Here is a 15,562-nt window from a genome sequence, read left to right as displayed (position 1 = left end):
CACGTTCGCCTGTCCCCCCGCCTCCCGCCTGGATCGCCGCGTCGGCAGCGGCGGCGGCGCTCCGCTTCGACAGGCCACGTCGGGGGGTCGACATCCTTCCGGCCGACGCAGCCGGCGCCGCGTTGCGCGGGGTCTGCGGAACAACGGCTTTGGCCTGCTGGACGCTGGTGGACGCCGTGCCACTGTCGTCTTCGTCGTCGGAGAGGTCGGTGAGCGAGCTGCTGGCGTCCGAATCGGCGCCTTTGTCGTCCCGCTTGCGCTTGTTCCTTGCGCTGTCGCCCCGGCGCTCCGGATCCGCCGTCATCGTTGCTGCCACCGCTCCGGCTGCCTCCACAGTGTCCAAATCCGCTCCGTCGCCCGCCAGCTTCCTATCCTCTTCCTCTTCCTCGAGCGAGGCCCGCAGGCTCGACTCGGGCACCTCGTCGTTGGTCGGGATCTCGACCTGGAGCGCCGTCTCGATCAGCTTGCGCGTCCTCGACGGCCGGACATAGTCGACGTGATCGGTGTGGGCGAGCTCGTCGCTGAGAAGGCGCGCAATCGCGATGTCGGCCAGCGAGTCGAGCCCGGAGCGCGGATAGTCTCGCTGTCCGAATGGCCGATACCTCGTACCCGCGAGTGGCTCGGAGCGATCACTGGCCAGCGATACCCTCGCACCGTGCCGGCCCGAAGCGATGTCCTGCGCGGCAACGTAGAAGATGTCGCCGATCCTCGCCGGATCGCTACCGCCGACCTTGTTCCAGAAATCGGTGCGGATGACCTTCTCCGGCAGGCGGTAGCGGTACTTTGTCGTCAGGACCGAGCCGCCCGAGTTGGTGACGTACGCGTCCGTGACACCCGCGATCCCGTCCCAGCCCTTTTCGAGGCTTCGTCCGACGCCCTCAGCGCCGAAAAACGTGTCGAGCGGATCTGGGATAATGTCGATGTCGCCGTTGTTGAGGACCCGCGTGCGGTAGTGCCGCCCGGGCCCGATGTTGGAAGCGCTCGGCACCGGCAGATCGATGGTCTGGGGCACGGCTGGGCCGATGCGTGGAACGCGGCGTTTGGGCTGCACGTGGTCGCTGTGAGCCGGGCACATCCACTTTCGGGACACGTGCGGCATGCTGACCATGGGCGGGTCGACGCAGTCGATGTGCCAGTGCAAGGCGCAGAAGTCGCAGCTGACGATCTTGCGCCACCCCTTGCCCTCCTTGATCGTCGGATCGACGCTCGTCTGCCCGCTCGCGACGGCCGCATCCACCTTGGCAGACTCGGAGGCTTTGGATGTGGTGCTGCCGCCGCCGGTCGAAGGCAGAGGCAGAGCTGACGAACCACATCGGAAGCAGAGGACTGCCTTGCCGGCCTTGTCCTTGAGCCTAAAGGGGTCGCGATCCTCGAGAAAGCCTTGCTTGCTGTGCAGCGAGGAGGTGTCGATGGGGCGGATGGAGGGCGAGGGAAGAACAGTAAGACGATGATCAACCCCTGAACTGCGCAGACGATCAACGAACAGGCTGCTTTGCAGGGCACTCACGTAAGCTTGAGCTGTCTGAGCATATTGGCATCGGTGTAGGTACCGTCGTTGGCCGTCGCGACTGAGCGTGCAGCAATGTTAAAGGCATCCGGCGGCGTATGAGCATGGATCGACCCGCCTTCGGGCGTCGCGCGGTGCTCGCCCCTGCACCTCTGATGAAAGTCTCACCTCCTTTGAAATAGGTGCGGATCTCGGCAGGCAGCTGGAACTCGCGCGGGTTGTCGAGCTGAATCTGCTGGATCAGCGGGCCAAAAGGCCCGAAGCCCTTGCCAGGCTTGAAAGCCGAGGGGTTCTGAGGACGGGGAAAAGGAGCGCACCCATGCTCTCAGCATCCGACGTCAGCGCGAGGAGATTCTCGACACAGGAAGCTGGCGGCACCCTTGCTGCGCTCTCTGGGCCAGCGTTCGACCTTGCACTCACCCTCTCTGCTACGCAGACGTTGCAGAACCACATCTCCTCCAGATTCTCCTCGGCCGCGTTGTCGGGCGTCGCTCGTTGATTGTTTGCCTTGCCTTTGCCCTTGGCATTGCTGCCCTTGCTCGCAGATAGCCGCGAGGCCGGCACGAGGCCGGCGGCGTTCGACGGAGGCATCTCGTCAATCTGAAGCGGTGGGTTCATGCAGTAGAAGTGGAAGCTGCGCGGGCATCCGTCGCAGCAGAGGAAGCGCCCGTTGCCGCGGCAGACCTCGCAATAGTCGTTGTTGGAGCCGCCCTTGTCCTCCATCTTGTGGCTCAGCGATGCAGACGTCGAGTGCGGCACCTGGGGCGGCATTAGCGCACCCTGGATGCCCGGCGCCACACGGAGAACGCCGTCGACGTAGACCATACCGGGCGGGATCAGCATCTGCTGCTGCTGGTCCTTTGCGACCCTTGCCGAGGGAGCAGACCCTGCGGCCGGCGCAGGCAGCGCCGATGTGCTGGGACCATTACTCGCCGCCGAAGCCGACCGACGGTTGCGGTCGGCCTCGACGCGGAGTACCTTGTCCTTCTTCTTGCCTTTTGCGAGGCTCTGCGTCGGTGTGACGCTGCCCGAAGCTTGCTGCTCGGCGATAGTGTCGTACGGCATGGCTGGTGACGATGAGCGTACGCTGCCATTCAGGCTCGCTCCGGCCGAGGTTCCGTACGCCTCGCTGATCGAGTTGGTGGCTCGCTGCGATGCGCTGCGGACTGAGCCAAAGCGTCTCGGTGGTTTCGGCGTCACGACGGCAGGGGCTGAGATCTCCATCGAACCCGCGACCGGGGCGAAAGAGGCGGCAGCGCCGCCGCCGAGGGTCTGCGCAGGCGCCGAGGTGGTGATCGCCCCCGGATCCAGCTCGATCGGTTCCGGTCCGTCGAGCAGGGGCTCGGACTGGGCAGAGGCCGCGTCGTCCGCGTTGGCCCCACCTCCATCGGCAGCGGACGTCTCGCGAGACTGCCGATCCTTGTCCCGCGACGCAAGCCACTGTGATGCGCCTTCGTCCACGACGCCGCCAGCCACCGACGGCGTTGTAGCCCGCGTGGTAGAGGCCGATCCGGTTCCGAGCTCGGACGAAACCCCGAAGTTTGCAGGGCGGTTCCCCGCCGTGTTTACAGCGTTGCGAGGGTCGATGCTCGAGTGGGCTGATGAACCTTCGAAAGGACCAGCTGCCTGTCCAGATACTTGTTCAGCGCTACTCGAGAGCCATTGCCAGTTCGGAAGCGCAGCAGGTGTTTGACGCCAAGCAGAGAAGAAAGAGGAGTGGTCGTAGAGGTGAGCGATTGATGCGGAGTGGGCAAAGTGAAGAAGGGGGCGGCGAAATTGCAAAAGAGGGGGGGCAAAGCGCTGACGATTAGCCTCGTGCGGAGGAATAAGATGAGACTGATGACTTCGTGACAGCGGCGTCGCAGCACGGGTCAAAGGAGAGCAACGAGCAAGTGGAGCGGGCGCGAAAAAGCAGCCGCTGCCTGGTGATCTCGAGCGCTTGAAAAGGCCGGAATGAGCGGCTATTGTCTGTCTGGCAAGCTGGTGTCGCCACCCGGTCGCCGACCATCAACGAGCGAGCGAGAAAGGTGAAGCCGCGGCCGTGCAAGCGTGACACTCGACCAAGAAGTGGTGCCGAGCTGGCGGGGGGCATGGGCAAGCAAGACGAAAAGGAGGGTGGGAGGAAAACGGCGAGGCGCGATTGCCATGGCGAAGGCAGGAGACGAGGGCCGCGCTGGCGAGGCGTGGAAGGGTTGCCTCGCATGGCCAGGCAGGGTGCATCAGCGGCCCCCCCAAGTGGCCAGCGGTGCATCGAGCAAAGCGCGCCTGGACCGCCTGCCCCACCTCCCCAATTTTCCGGCTGCCCAGAGACTCATCTCTGGCGCGATGCGGCCCAGTGGCCGGCCGAAAAATCGAAATCCGGCTGGAAACTCGCGCGGCCCCGCCTCCCGCCGCCTGCTGTACCCCCTGCTCCCGCTCTCTCTTGAGACCGATATCAGAGAAATGGCACGATGCCGGTGTCTATACCACTCTGCCATCCGGCCATTGTCTCAGGAAGGAGCAATGCCGGTGCAATGGCGGACCATGATCGCTGTTGGCGGTGTCAAAGCGCCGGGCGAGGTGGCGGGCATCGCCTGCGATGCAGTCGAGCAAGTCGGAGCATCGCAGGTGGGTGCTCGTCGATCCGGATCGGCCAGAGATCGCCAGCTGCGGCCACCCGCACACAACGCATCGAGCCTCGAAGCCCAGCCAGACGAGATGCGACTGCAGCCCGTTCGGGCCACGTCCAAGAGAATCGCATATCGAAACCACAAGTCAGAGCATGGGTATCTGTGACTCACCCAACCTGTAACATCGAACCATTGAACCCAAGAGTCGGCGTTGCGGCGGTCTTCTGCTGCTGCTGCGGCTGCGGCTGCTTGGCCTTGGAGCTCTTCTTGGCCTCGGCCTCCTGGACGGCGAGTGCGAGGCCGTATGGCATCTTTCCGTGTCGGCCGACGGGAGCGACGTAGTCTTCGGGAGCCGTTGGCCGCATCGGCGGCGGCGCGGCCGGCTTCTTCTTGTTGCCGACGGGGACCGGGACCAGGTACTCTGCCATGGGGTCGAGCGGAGGGTAGGCGGCATCCTGTGGAAGCTGCGGCGGCGGACCCATCACCTCGGTCTGCAGCCCCGCCAGACCGGATAGGGATAGGTCGCTGGATGCGCTGTCCGCCGGCGCCGTTGCAGCAGCAGGAGCAACCGCCGTCTTGACGGCGTCGGACCGGTGCTCGGCCGCGTCGGAGCCATCGAGCAAGGGAGACGTGGACGACTCCATCTGCTGAGCGACGATCTTCGCCTTGCGGCCGCGTACCGCAAGCTGGAACCAGTCGCGCTTCTCTGACAGAGGACGCCGGCCCTTCTTTTCGTCGTCACCGCCGGCGCCAGCGTCGGGGACGGCGGGAGAGCCAGTTGCTAGCGAAGCAGCGGCTGCAGAGGCGGGTCTTGTCGAGGACAAGTCGGGCCCGAGGAATCGAGAAGGGGGCTCGCTGGACTCGGCCTTGACGCTCCGATCTGAGCTGCGCCTTTCGGGACGCTTCTGCAGCTGGACTGCTCGGATCGACAGCAGGAGGTTCCTGTCGATGTGCCTTCGCGGCTTCGATGGCGAGATGCGGCCGCTGCGGACGTGCTCGGATTCCTCGATAGCCGGCCTCGATACCTGAACGCTGCGGATCTGGTTGAGATCGTTGGCGATCGATGTCTGGATGGCGGCGTCTCTCGAGATGCCGCTGATGCCGACAGCGGCAGGGTGATGGCTGACGACCTGCCTTGAGCGGTTCGAGCGGTTCGACGAAGGACTGAAGGCCTGAGCGGGATTGATTGGCCAAGTCTGTCCAGCAGAGGGAGCGCTGGTAGCCATTGCGCAATCCGGCGTGCTAATTTGGGTGGGGCAAACTGAGGCGGCGAACCTAGATGGCGACGACGAGCGCCTTCCGATTGGCAGGCTCGCCACGACAAGATCCAGGAGGTTGTGCCGGTGCGGAAGTTGCTGCGCTGACCTGCAGTCGGAAGCGGAAGCGTCTCTGGGCGTCTCAATGGGAGTTCATACCCTTGGCGACGCCGCCGAAACTGAGAAGACTTTCGCTGCCTGGGCGGAGGAGAGGCAGCGAGGACGGGTCGACGAGGAGCACGGGCTCTGTGCGCCTCGACTGTAGCCGGTCCGTGCGTCCAATTGAGACGAGATGGCGATGCGGTATGGCCTTTGTTGGGCGGAGCTGACGGCAGAGTTTCGAGGCGGAGCTCGAGCGACGACGATAATTGAGACTGATTCGAGCCGGAAACGTTGCAGGAGGAAGGTGACCGAGATGGAGCGCAAGAGGCCGTAGCGTTTGGTGGAGCCAGTAGCGATCGAGAGCAAAATTGTGGTGCAAAGATGATTGGGTCGCGTTGGGTCTGCAGGTCGGCGGTGATGGTGGTGGTGGTGGTGGTCGAGAGGTGGAGTGAGGGTAGCTGAGGGGCGAGGCCCGCCCGGCCCAGCCCTGCCTTGCCTCTTTCGATTCTGGTGGGCCTGCCCGCCCGTGGCCCTGCCTCGGAATTTCCAACGCGCCGTGCGGTTCAACCTCGCTCGCCCGCCCGCCCTCGTCTGCCCGCCGCCCCTCGTCTGGCAGGCCCAGCTGCAGCCAAGAGGCCTGCCTTTTTACGCGTCGGCCCAGCCCCGGACCCCTCTGCTCGTCTGCCGCCGAGAGGGCGACGCGTCTAGCACCCGCCTGACCCGCTCTCTCCGTTCACTTCTCGATCTCTTTGCGCTCGGTCCCTCGTCCTGCCTCGTTGGCCCCGCCTCCGACTTCCGTTCTCTGTATCGAGTGCTGGTGATCCTCTTCCTATCTGACGTCGGCTTCAGACAGCACGGTTTGGCATGACATGGCATTGCGCAGCGACAAGTTGCCTGCTCGGCGGCCGGGCATGGGGGGGATCCCTCCATCCCCTGCACCCCAACAACTATCCCAGGCTCAATGCCTCGAATCGCGGCAGCTGAGTCTTGCCCACCAGCGGAGTCACATCCTCGACCGTGGCCGCCGGCCCCGGTCCCTGCACGTTCCGCTTCCGATCCTTGACCGCGAGGGTGCCACCGACCGAGATCGGTGCCAGCACCAGCCACCTGCGCGCCACTGCCTCGTCGACCTTGTTCCGCACCGACTCGTCGTCCACCGTCGTGCCGCGCAGCAGCAGATCCAGCATCGCAACGTCGACCGACTCTTCACCCCGTGAGGCGGAAGCGACGTGGAGCCGGAGGGCATCCAGCACGGATCGGACCATCTCGTCGATCGAGGCCGGATCGATGCCCACTCCAGCGCGCAGCGTCGCCTCGGCCAGGAGAGAAAGAGCATCGATCAGGTGGCGCGAGGGCCCACCGGCGTCCGCCTCGCTATCGACGTCCGTGGACGATAGCCTCGAAAGGCAGAGAGACCGCACGACATCGGCCCAGTCCCGCAGCGAAACCTCGACCAAGCCTTTTGCGGCTGCAGTCAGGGATTGCTCTGGGCCCTGCGTATGGCAGTCCTTCCCAGTCGCCACCAGCTGCGCGAGTGCGCCGTCTCGCAGCATGAGCGACGCCAACTTGGCCATCAGGGCTCTTCGAGGTTCGATCTCGATTCCGCCGCCGATTGCTGGAGTGTGCGCTGCAGAGGGAGTCGATATCCGGCCTTGGAGCTGGCTGAGCAGACCAAGCAGCGTCTCGGACAGGCTCTGGCGAAGCTTGCTCCGGATCCCATCCCTGGTCGCCGGATCGAAGTCGCGCTGCGACAGGAAGGCATCAGTGTCGCTCGAGATGACCGTGAGCTGGAGGCTAAGGGAGCCGACCACGCCGTCGAGATCAGCCGAGCGACCTCGTAGCTGACCATCGAGCACGGCTAGCTGTTCGTGCGTCGGACCGGGCGTCTTGATGGCCTGCGACTTGCGTCCTTGGGACGTCGTCCTGCGTCCTTCCAGCCGGCTGTAGTTGCCGTCGCTTCCGTCGCCTTCTTCGGCGAAGAGCAGAGCGAGCGATCCACGACCGGTCTCCCGACCGTCCAGATCGGCCACGATGCCGTCAACCTCTTGCAGGGCATCAGCCTTGCATGCAGCGAGGGACGAGGCATGTATCGCCTCAAGCCTGCCAAGAAAGGCCCTGTCGAGCTCATCTCTGAGCGACGTCATCTCGTCCTTGAAAAGCTGCACCGCGCCCTGCGCCCGGCCGTGCTCGGTCGTCGTGCGCTGGACCTCATTCATCTTGCGCTCAGCCGTCCTCGTGGAGCGGCTCAGCGTTGCCATCGTCCCGGCCCTGAGCTTGGCCACCGAGGCTATCCTCGAAAGACCCAACAGCAGCGACGGGATCGAGTCGCCGGGCCTTCCTTCGGCATCTTGAGCCGGTGCGAACAGCTCCTCTCGCAGCTGAAGACTCCACGTCCGGAGCTCGCTGGCGAGCCTGTCGAGCGCACCTTCGTCGAGCGGATGAAGCTCCACGTAGGGGACGAATGACAGCACTGAGAGCGGAAGGTAGCGTAGCAGGAGATGCGAGCTGGGCAGCGAGTGCAGGATCTCGTACGTCGAGACCCGCGCTTGCGGCGGGGCCGCGGCCTGGCTCTGGCGACGATGTGTCTCGGCGTGCTGATCGTCTGAGTTGCCGGGAGCTGCCCTTGTCGCTGAAGAGGAGGTCGACGGCAGGGGCAGGCTAAACCCGTAGCTTGACCTTCGCCGTGCTGCGCTGCGCCGCGCGGTTGGGCTTGTCGACGATGGCGAGTGTCCCTGGTGTCCGCTTCTGCCCACTTGCGGACTCTGCAGGATCGATGCGCGTCTGGCAAGGCCGGGAGACGTGGAAGCATCGTCGCCGGCCATGACGGGCGGCTGCGTCAATCGATGCAGCAGCTCGTACAGATATGGCTGTACCGGCGGACCCATCTTGTTGGTGAGATCTTCGTCGAAAAGCAGCAGGGACCCCTCGCTGGCTTGCTGAGGGAGGAAGTAGGCACGGACGAGATGCGTCAAGGTGTTTGAAACACCTCGGACCACGTTGTGCAGGACAGCCTCGAGCTGCTTCTCCTCGGCCTTTTCCTGTCGATCGAGGATCCTGCTGCTCCCGTCGATGATGCCGCTGGCTCCTTGCACCGTCGAGGCCCGGTCGAAGGCGACATTGGACGGTCTACGCTCGTCCGAGAATCCTCGCCTTTGCCCCAAGGCAGCGCTCGGGTACCGCCGCCGGACGTGTCTCTTGAGCGTGCTCTTGCGCTGTGAGAGCACCAGGGCAAACGTCTGTTCGAGCCGTGTGCCGTCCAGGAGGACGATGGCAGCCAGCTGGTCGGCGGTGGCACTGAAGCCGAGGTCGCAGTCGGCGATGAGCTGGATCGCCCTCTGCACAATCTGCTTGCGCATCGGGACTAGACCCTGCCATTGCTTCTCGATAAAGGGAAAGGCCGCCTTGACGTCGATCTGCGGGCCCCGCTCCGCCCGCTCCGCATTGCCCTCGGCTGGGTTCGATCGCTTGTCGTTGGACGGCGACCGCTCCATCAGGTCCCACCATACTGTCCGCGCCACCATAAAGGCCCACGCAGCATGCAGCGTCTTGCCCTTTTCTATTGTTCGCCAGACGTACTCGGGAGCGTCCATGATTGTCTTGAGCGATGCTCCCAGCCGGTACATGTGCTCTGCCTCGTCGAGCTCGTGGTCCGTGTCGTTGGCATGGCGCGCGCGGCTTTGCTGCTCTGCGACGCTTGGTATCGCAAAGGAGCTGAGGCGCCGAGAGACCCTCCTCTCCGACTGCTGCGAGGCGCGCTTGCCGGTCGCGACGAGGCCATCGTGCAGCTGGTCGAGACGCTTGCAGAGCTGGGACGAGCTGTTTGCCATGCCGATGATGGTGTTGGCGGTACCCAAGAGGTCCTGGTAGCGCTCCCCTACGAGTGTGCGGAGGTCCGACTGCTTCCTCTCGGCAGCTTGGCGCACGGCGTTGGCATAGGTCTCGACCTGCTTGACCGAAAGGGTGTTGAAGAGCTCGTCTGGGTCGGTGCGGAAGGGATTGAGGCCCATGGAGGTGAAGACGGCCTCGGATGCCGAGATGGAGGAGTGGGTTTGCGAGCCGCTGCCGTAGATTGACGAGATGGAAGGGGCTGCGCCTGCGCTCGAGGTGAGCGAGGCAGGGGTGCGGGCATGTCTGGCGCGCCTGGATTTGGTGGGTGAGGAGGAGGTGGCGGCATCGGCGGCGTGTGGCTGGCTCGACGAGCCAGAGGCGTGCGACTGGGACGCCATCCTGGCGCTTGAACGATGCGCCTCCGAATCGGTCTGAAGAGGCGATGCGCTCTGTCGTTGTGGTGAGCAGGGAGAAGGATGAAGGGTGAGGGGAAGGTGAGGTTGAGGCGTCGAGTCGACTACGTGGGCCCAATACCCCAACCCTCTCTGGTCGCGTGTCCCGTGCGCACTTCCTTCCAGCATGGCCGGCTCCGAGTCCCCAGACGAGACCCTGCCTCGACTCCACCTCCCTCCTTCTCACCTTTACCTGCCTCTCATCCTGCTCCTCCGCATTCTCCTCCTCACAACCGGTCTGCATCCTCCGTTCCCCTCTCTGACGACAACATGGCGTCGCAACAGCAGATCAACAGCGGCGCAGTGACGCTACAGACTTCCATGGGAAGCATCACCGTCGAGCTCTACTGGGATCATGCTCCAAAGACGTGCCAGAAGTGAGTAGCACTGTCGGACCACCTACTCGCCTTGCCATCGACTCACCGTGTGCAACGACGCTGATGGCCCGCATCGCTTCTCTGCCGCTACATCCCGTCATCCACCAGCTTCTACAAGCTAGCAGAGAGGGGCTACTACAATGGCACGGTAAGTCATCGCCGCCCAGCCCTGCATCGCCAGCGAGGCCACTTGGCTGACCCCCCTCCCTCGACGCTGCCTCCTTGCCCCGCAGATCTTCCACAGAATGTAGGCCTCACCCTTGACATCCTCCGCACAATGATCCCTGGCCCTGCGACTCACCACATCGCGCTCCTCTGCACCCCGGTCTGATCAGCATCCCGGACTTCATGATCCAAGGCGGCGACCCAACAGGGACAGGTCGAGGCGGGACGTCCATCTACGGCGACAAGGTGAGCCTCCGGCCCTTGGCCCCGTCTCGATCTTGCGGATAGCTGATCGTGGCCCGTCTCCGCCCCTCAGTTTGCCGACGAGATCAACCCAGCGCTCCGCTTTGTCGGCGCCGGCATCCTTGCCATGGCCAACTCGGGACCCAACACGAACGGCAGTCAATTCGTACGTCTGGCATCGACAGCCCCCCCTCCGCCACTGCCCTTTCTTTCCTTCCGCGAGATCTCTGACCGTCCATCTCTTTCTTCTTCGCCTCTCTCCTCTGATGCGGCTACGCCCCGCCAGTTCATCACCCTGGCACCAACACCCTTCCTCGATCGCAAGCACACCATCTTTGGCCGCGTGTCGGATGGCATCAAGGTGGTCCAGCGGCTCGGCCTCGTCGCGACCGACTCAAACGACCGGTGCGTACCCTCTGCTGATCCCGGCCGTTCCGCAGGGCCCCGTTCTGACCCCTTCGCTGTCCTTGGGTGCCGCCGCTGTGATCCAGGCCTAAGGAGGAAGTCAAGATCCACAAAGCCCTCGCCGTCGTCGTCGATTAGATGGCAGATCTCCCAATCTGCCGCTGTACTTGTACCCTGCCCTCCTTCGAGTCGCCTCTGGCTGAACTGCACTCCCCTGGCGCCAGACACGGGCGTGGCTGGGAGCGATCGGATCGACCGCCGCCGCACTTGCGACCGTTGTCCGACCGGGCCGTGCGGATTGATACAGAACTTGTGAGATGGAGGATCGAGAGCGGGCAACGAAGGTATACGGGTACAAGGGATAGACCGGAGCAAGGAACGATTCGGGCGATGCGATCTGGCGGCACGAGGTCGCTGCTCTGAAGGGTTAGGGGGAGGGAAGGGATGGGGGAGGGATGGGGTTGGGGGAAGCGTAGGGACGGTGGCACGGCAAAGAGCAGGCTGCTCGGGAGCGGGCGAAGCGGGGTCGAGCGGACAGTGTCGATGCCTAGCGGTTGGTGTAGCCGCCAAACTTGCCCGTGTTGCCCATATTGGACGACGGCTTGAGCGCGCGGCCGCGATCCAGGACGCCGAGACCCTTGAGCACGGCGACCTCGTTGAGCGACTGGAGGCGTCTCTGCTCGGCGCATCCGCAACCGCAGCAGGGGCAGCTCTTGATGGGCGCAGAGGCACCGTCGGTCCCCTCGGCCATCGTGGCGTCCGACGCGGCCGACGCGACCGCCGATGCCCAGCTCGCGGCGCTGACGGTGGAGAGGTGGGTGTCGCGAAGCTGGTGCAGCTCGCTGGCCAGCTGCTTGATCTGCACCTCGATCTCAATCGCCCGCTTCCGCACCTCCTCAGGGACCGGCCCCAGCTTTGGGCTGCCAGTGCCGCTGCCGCCGCTGGGCACGCCGAGGCTGTGCGATGCGGTCGCAGCAGCCGATTCGCCGCTGCCGCTGCCACTCTGCTGGCTGGCCCACGTTTCGGGCCGCGCCTCGGCGATGCTCTGGATGTTGACCGTCGTAGCATCGGGCCGAGCCCGGCTGCGTGGGTGCGTGCTCAGCGAATGGTCGTCGAGACCTCCGCGCTTGGTGTGGATGGGATGGTGGACGTTGTTGAACGACGGCGTCAGCGGCGAGGTGGCTGGCGAGTGGAAGCGCGAGTGGCTGCTGGTCGTGCTGCCTCCGGCGTCGAGGCTGGGCATCCGATCGACCGAGTGGACCGAGGCCTTGACGCTCATCTGACTGCCGGCCGATCCAGGCACCTCTGGACCCGGCACCGCGGCCGTGTGAGGCGTCGGCGAGATATTGGCCACGCTCGGCCGGCGGACAGAGCCGGCAGGAGAGGCCGAGACGGGAGTGCGCAGCCTCTCCGAGGCGTCCTCGAAGCTGGTGCCCGTCGAAGATCGGTTGCTGCCTTCCTGCGAGTGCGACGTCAGCGCCGGCGAGTACGGCGCCAGCAGTCCTCGGGTGCCGGCCGTCAGGGCCGACGAGGGCCCGCCGTGCGGAGCAATGTCAGAAGCGTCGGAGATGGACGAGTCGAGGAAGTTGGCGCCGAGTCCAGAGAACATCGAGCTCACCGGCCGCAGCGACAGCGCCGGCGTCTCGGCGAGAACGTCTTTCCTGTTGGCGGCCGAGCCTTCGTCGAGCTCGGAGCCCGTGACGCTCAACGAGGGCATCAGTCCGACGACCTGGCCGGTGCCGCTGAATTCGCGAGCGCCTCCCATGCCCGAGCCTAGCTCAGCACCGTCGATGTCGTGGAGGGAGCCCTTGTCCTTCTTCTTGCCCATCCTGAAGAGGCTGCTCTTCTTGTTCTTGATGGCCCGCTGAGAAAGGCCGCCCTCGGAGGGCTGCCGGGATCGGGGCTCATCCCCGTGCGCCGAGTGGATGGACTGCATGCTCGGAGAGTGGCGCATCGGACTGGCGCTTCCGGCGCTGAGGTTGGGCGACGAGTGCGGGCCATGGTCGCGGTTCGATGGCGAGGGCGCCAAGCGGTCGTGCGAGTGTTTCATCTGCTCGCGCGCCTGCTCCAGTGAGATCAGCTTGTACTGCACGCCGTGGTGGAAGCCTGGCATGGGCAGCCCTGCGGCGCCGGACCCCACGGAGGCGCTGCTCGAGAGCGGGAGGGCGCCGTCGGGAATGCCCGGGAACTTGCTGCTCGCGGGCATCGGGCCCGACGACTTGCCGGCCGACGTGCTGCTCTCGGAGACCGTCGATGGCCGCGAGCTTTCGCCGCTGCCGCTGCGCGTCGACACCACGGGCTGCTGCGAGGCATCCGGCCGGGGCGGTGCACTGGTGCGATCCGCCTCCGCCAGCGATCGCGACGACGTCGACAATGGCAGCTGCGAGACGGTAAGCTGGCTGTCCTTGCTGACGCTCGCCGTGAGACCGCCGGCAGGGACATAGCCAGGAGATCGATTTGTTGGCAGCGACAGCCCGCCGTTGCCGACGCGAGGCGAGAGCGGCCTGCGTCCGCCCAGACTCGGCGACGAGCTGGGCGAGTAGGCCTGGTCCTGGTACTTGCCGTTGGCGGCCTGGATCAGCTGAGCCAGGTCGGGACTTGGCCTCCTCGCCGCCGCCATCGGACCGGCGGAACGGTCGGTGGGTGATGGCAACGAAGATGCGCTGTCCTGCGACGTCTTCTTGTAGCCGATCGACCGGGCCAGGGGCTGGGGCCGATGTGCGTACGGAGCTGTCGGCCCTGACGTCGAGGCTGGGTGGGGGAGGTCTGGGCCAGCGCCGTCAGTGCTGCTGCTCCTGTCTTCGCGGCCGAGCCGGAACGCCTTGACCAGCTTCGACTTTTTCGAAGCCGGGCCCGCAGAGCTGGCCAGGCCAAGACCCTTGAGCACACCGGCAGCGGCGCTGGTGGAGACGCTCTTGGATCTGGCGCGCTGCGAAGCAAGGAACGACGAGCCGCCTTCGGTGCTTGCCCCGCCGTTGTGCGGCCCTGGTTCTTCCTCCGCATGCGCCTCTTCCTCGAGCGAAGCGATGGTGGTGTTGCGACCGAGGCCCGACGCCGTCTGTGCTGCGTGCCGGCTCGGAGCGGCCTGGCTCTCGACCGAGGGTCTGCTGCGGAAGCGCCCAAAGGACCTGTCTTGGCCATCGCTGCTACCCCTGAGCGCATCTCGCAGCGAAGGCCGAGGCAGGGGCTCTTCCTCGGCCAAGCCCGTGAGCTCCCAGGGAGCAGGCGAGTTCTTCTTGAGTCTGGGCCCCAGCGTGCTCATCCGCTTCGGGTCTTCGATCTCTTCGAGGTACTTGCGCTCCTCGTCTTCGGCCTCGTCTTCGGGCATCACCATTGGCGAGCGGTCCTTGCGGTTGCGCTGCTTGCTCGTCGACCGCTGACGCGGCATTTCATCGGCGCTCGGGATCGGCGGCATCTTGGGGATCAAGGTCCCATCGGGCAAGCGGCGCACGGCTTCGGCATCGCTCAGAGACGACGCTGCTCGAGATGGGGTTGATGAGGCGTGCTCATTGGGCTCGTGCGCGCTGCTTCTGGACTGTCCCTCGCCACCAATGTTGTCGGTAAAGCCGTGCGAGGCCACCCTCCCTTGCGTTTCTTCAGCCTCGCGGCTCGAGACTCGCCGCATCGAGGCGATCGAACGCGAGGAGCTCCTCGAGGGGATGTTTCCCTCGTCGTCCTTGCCGACGAAGGATGTCGTCCCGGAGCGCGGCATCTGCCACTCGCCGATGGGCCTGCGATGGTCCGAAGCGGTTGATCGGGCTGTGCGATCTCCTTCCGCCGGACCACCGTCGTGATCCGCGGCGCTCTCGTACATGCTGTGCTCGGTGGCGGGGCTTACCAGCGCAAACACGGGACTGTCCGCCGACTTGCCCACGCTGATCAGGTGCTCGGCCGGCACCAGCGGCAGCGGCGGTGGCGCCTCTTTCCTCTTGCGTTCCGGCTGGGCACCGCGGCCTGCAAAGACCGAGCTGCCGACGCTCGAGGTGCGGACGTGGCCAAAGGTGCTCCTGCCGTCGTCGTCAATCACCGGCGTGAATGCGGATCCCGCGACGTGGTCGGCGTCCCAGCTCTCCGCGTCTGAGAACTGGTCCTCGTGGAACGAGTCGCCTCGCGGGCCGTCGCCCTGCCAGACCACATCGGCGTTCCTGCCATCGACAGACCAGCCAGAGGGCGGTCTGAACGAGGGCGGCGGGCCTGCCAGGTCGCGGCCGACGGCCCGAGCCAGCTCGCGGGTCTTGTTGGCGTTCGAGCCGGAAGCCATAGGCTCGACAAAGCTGCTGCGATCGGTGGCCTCGGACTCGGCGTAGAAGGAGTTGCTGAAGGGATGCCTCATCGTGGCCGCCGACATCTTGGCGTGGCCCTCCGCGGCGGGGCGGATGGGCAAGCGCGTCGTCGGTTGTTGGACCTTCACCAAGCAGGCAGGCCGACGCGTCGATGCCGGTCAGGCCTCGTGAGATGGAGCGATATAGCGCTAGATCGAGCGGTCGCGCGAAGGGTCGCGAATCGACGATCTGAAATCTTGCGGAGCGTCGGGATGCTCGATGATGGTCGGATGAGATTGGATAGTGGTCGACCGCAAGACGATGGGATGATGCTGGCGGGTCGGATCGGGAGGCGG

The 15,562-nt window shown here is 65.3% G+C and overlaps 5 protein-coding genes across 5 annotated transcripts in view; 1 reads left to right on the top strand and 4 right to left on the bottom strand.

Annotated features, from left to right (window-relative positions):
- The window catches only part of PFL1_05814 (uncharacterized protein), a gene marked incomplete at both ends in the record, with an annotated part of 3,316 nt that extends 585 nt beyond the window's left edge, over positions 1-2,731 (bottom strand). The window contains 4 exons of the mRNA XM_007883352.1: positions 79-1,388; positions 1,508-1,568; positions 1,676-1,799; positions 1,928-2,731. Coding sequence (XP_007881543.1) covers positions 79-1,388; positions 1,508-1,568; positions 1,676-1,799; positions 1,928-2,731 — 2,299 coding nt within the window. The remainder of the gene's footprint in view (positions 1-78; positions 1,389-1,507; positions 1,569-1,675; positions 1,800-1,927) is intronic.
- Positions 2,732-4,049: 1,318 nt separating this feature from the next.
- On the bottom strand, positions 4,050-5,342 carry PFL1_05813 (uncharacterized protein; the record flags this gene model as incomplete). The annotated part of the gene is made up of 2 exons (XM_007883351.1): positions 4,050-4,080; positions 4,288-5,342. 2 exons carry the CDS (start codon positions 5,340-5,342, stop codon positions 4,050-4,052), a joined length of 1,086 nt encoding a protein of 361 aa, XP_007881542.1.
- A 1,079-nt stretch (positions 5,343-6,421) lies between these two features.
- On the bottom strand, positions 6,422-9,700 carry PFL1_05812 (uncharacterized protein; the record flags this gene model as incomplete). The annotated part of the gene is made up of 1 exon (XM_007883350.1): positions 6,422-9,700. The coding sequence occupies one exon, from the start codon at positions 9,698-9,700 to the stop codon at positions 6,422-6,424; it is 3,279 nt and encodes a 1,092-aa protein (XP_007881541.1).
- Positions 9,701-10,024: 324 nt separating this feature from the next.
- On the top strand, positions 10,025-11,082 carry PFL1_05811 (uncharacterized protein; the record flags this gene model as incomplete). Its single annotated transcript, XM_007883349.1, has 7 exons — positions 10,025-10,131; positions 10,240-10,279; positions 10,365-10,378; positions 10,467-10,542; positions 10,613-10,705; positions 10,826-10,944; positions 11,031-11,082. 7 exons carry the CDS (start codon positions 10,025-10,027, stop codon positions 11,080-11,082), a joined length of 501 nt encoding a protein of 166 aa, XP_007881540.1.
- A 409-nt stretch (positions 11,083-11,491) lies between these two features.
- PFL1_05810 (uncharacterized protein) lies at positions 11,492-15,292 on the bottom strand (the record flags this gene model as incomplete). The annotated part of the gene is made up of 1 exon (XM_007883348.1): positions 11,492-15,292. The coding sequence occupies one exon, from the start codon at positions 15,290-15,292 to the stop codon at positions 11,492-11,494; it is 3,801 nt and encodes a 1,266-aa protein (XP_007881539.1).
- Positions 15,293-15,562: the final 270 nt, after the last annotated feature.

This window comes from Pseudozyma flocculosa (assembly GCF_000417875.1).
Source record: "Pseudozyma flocculosa PF-1 unplaced genomic scaffold scaffold00022, whole genome shotgun sequence".
NCBI classification, from domain to species: Eukaryota; Fungi; Basidiomycota; class Ustilaginomycetes; order Ustilaginales; family Ustilaginaceae; genus Pseudozyma; species Pseudozyma flocculosa.
The sequence above is the reverse complement of the archived record's forward strand: the minus strand, read 5'-3'. Positions and strand labels throughout refer to the sequence as shown.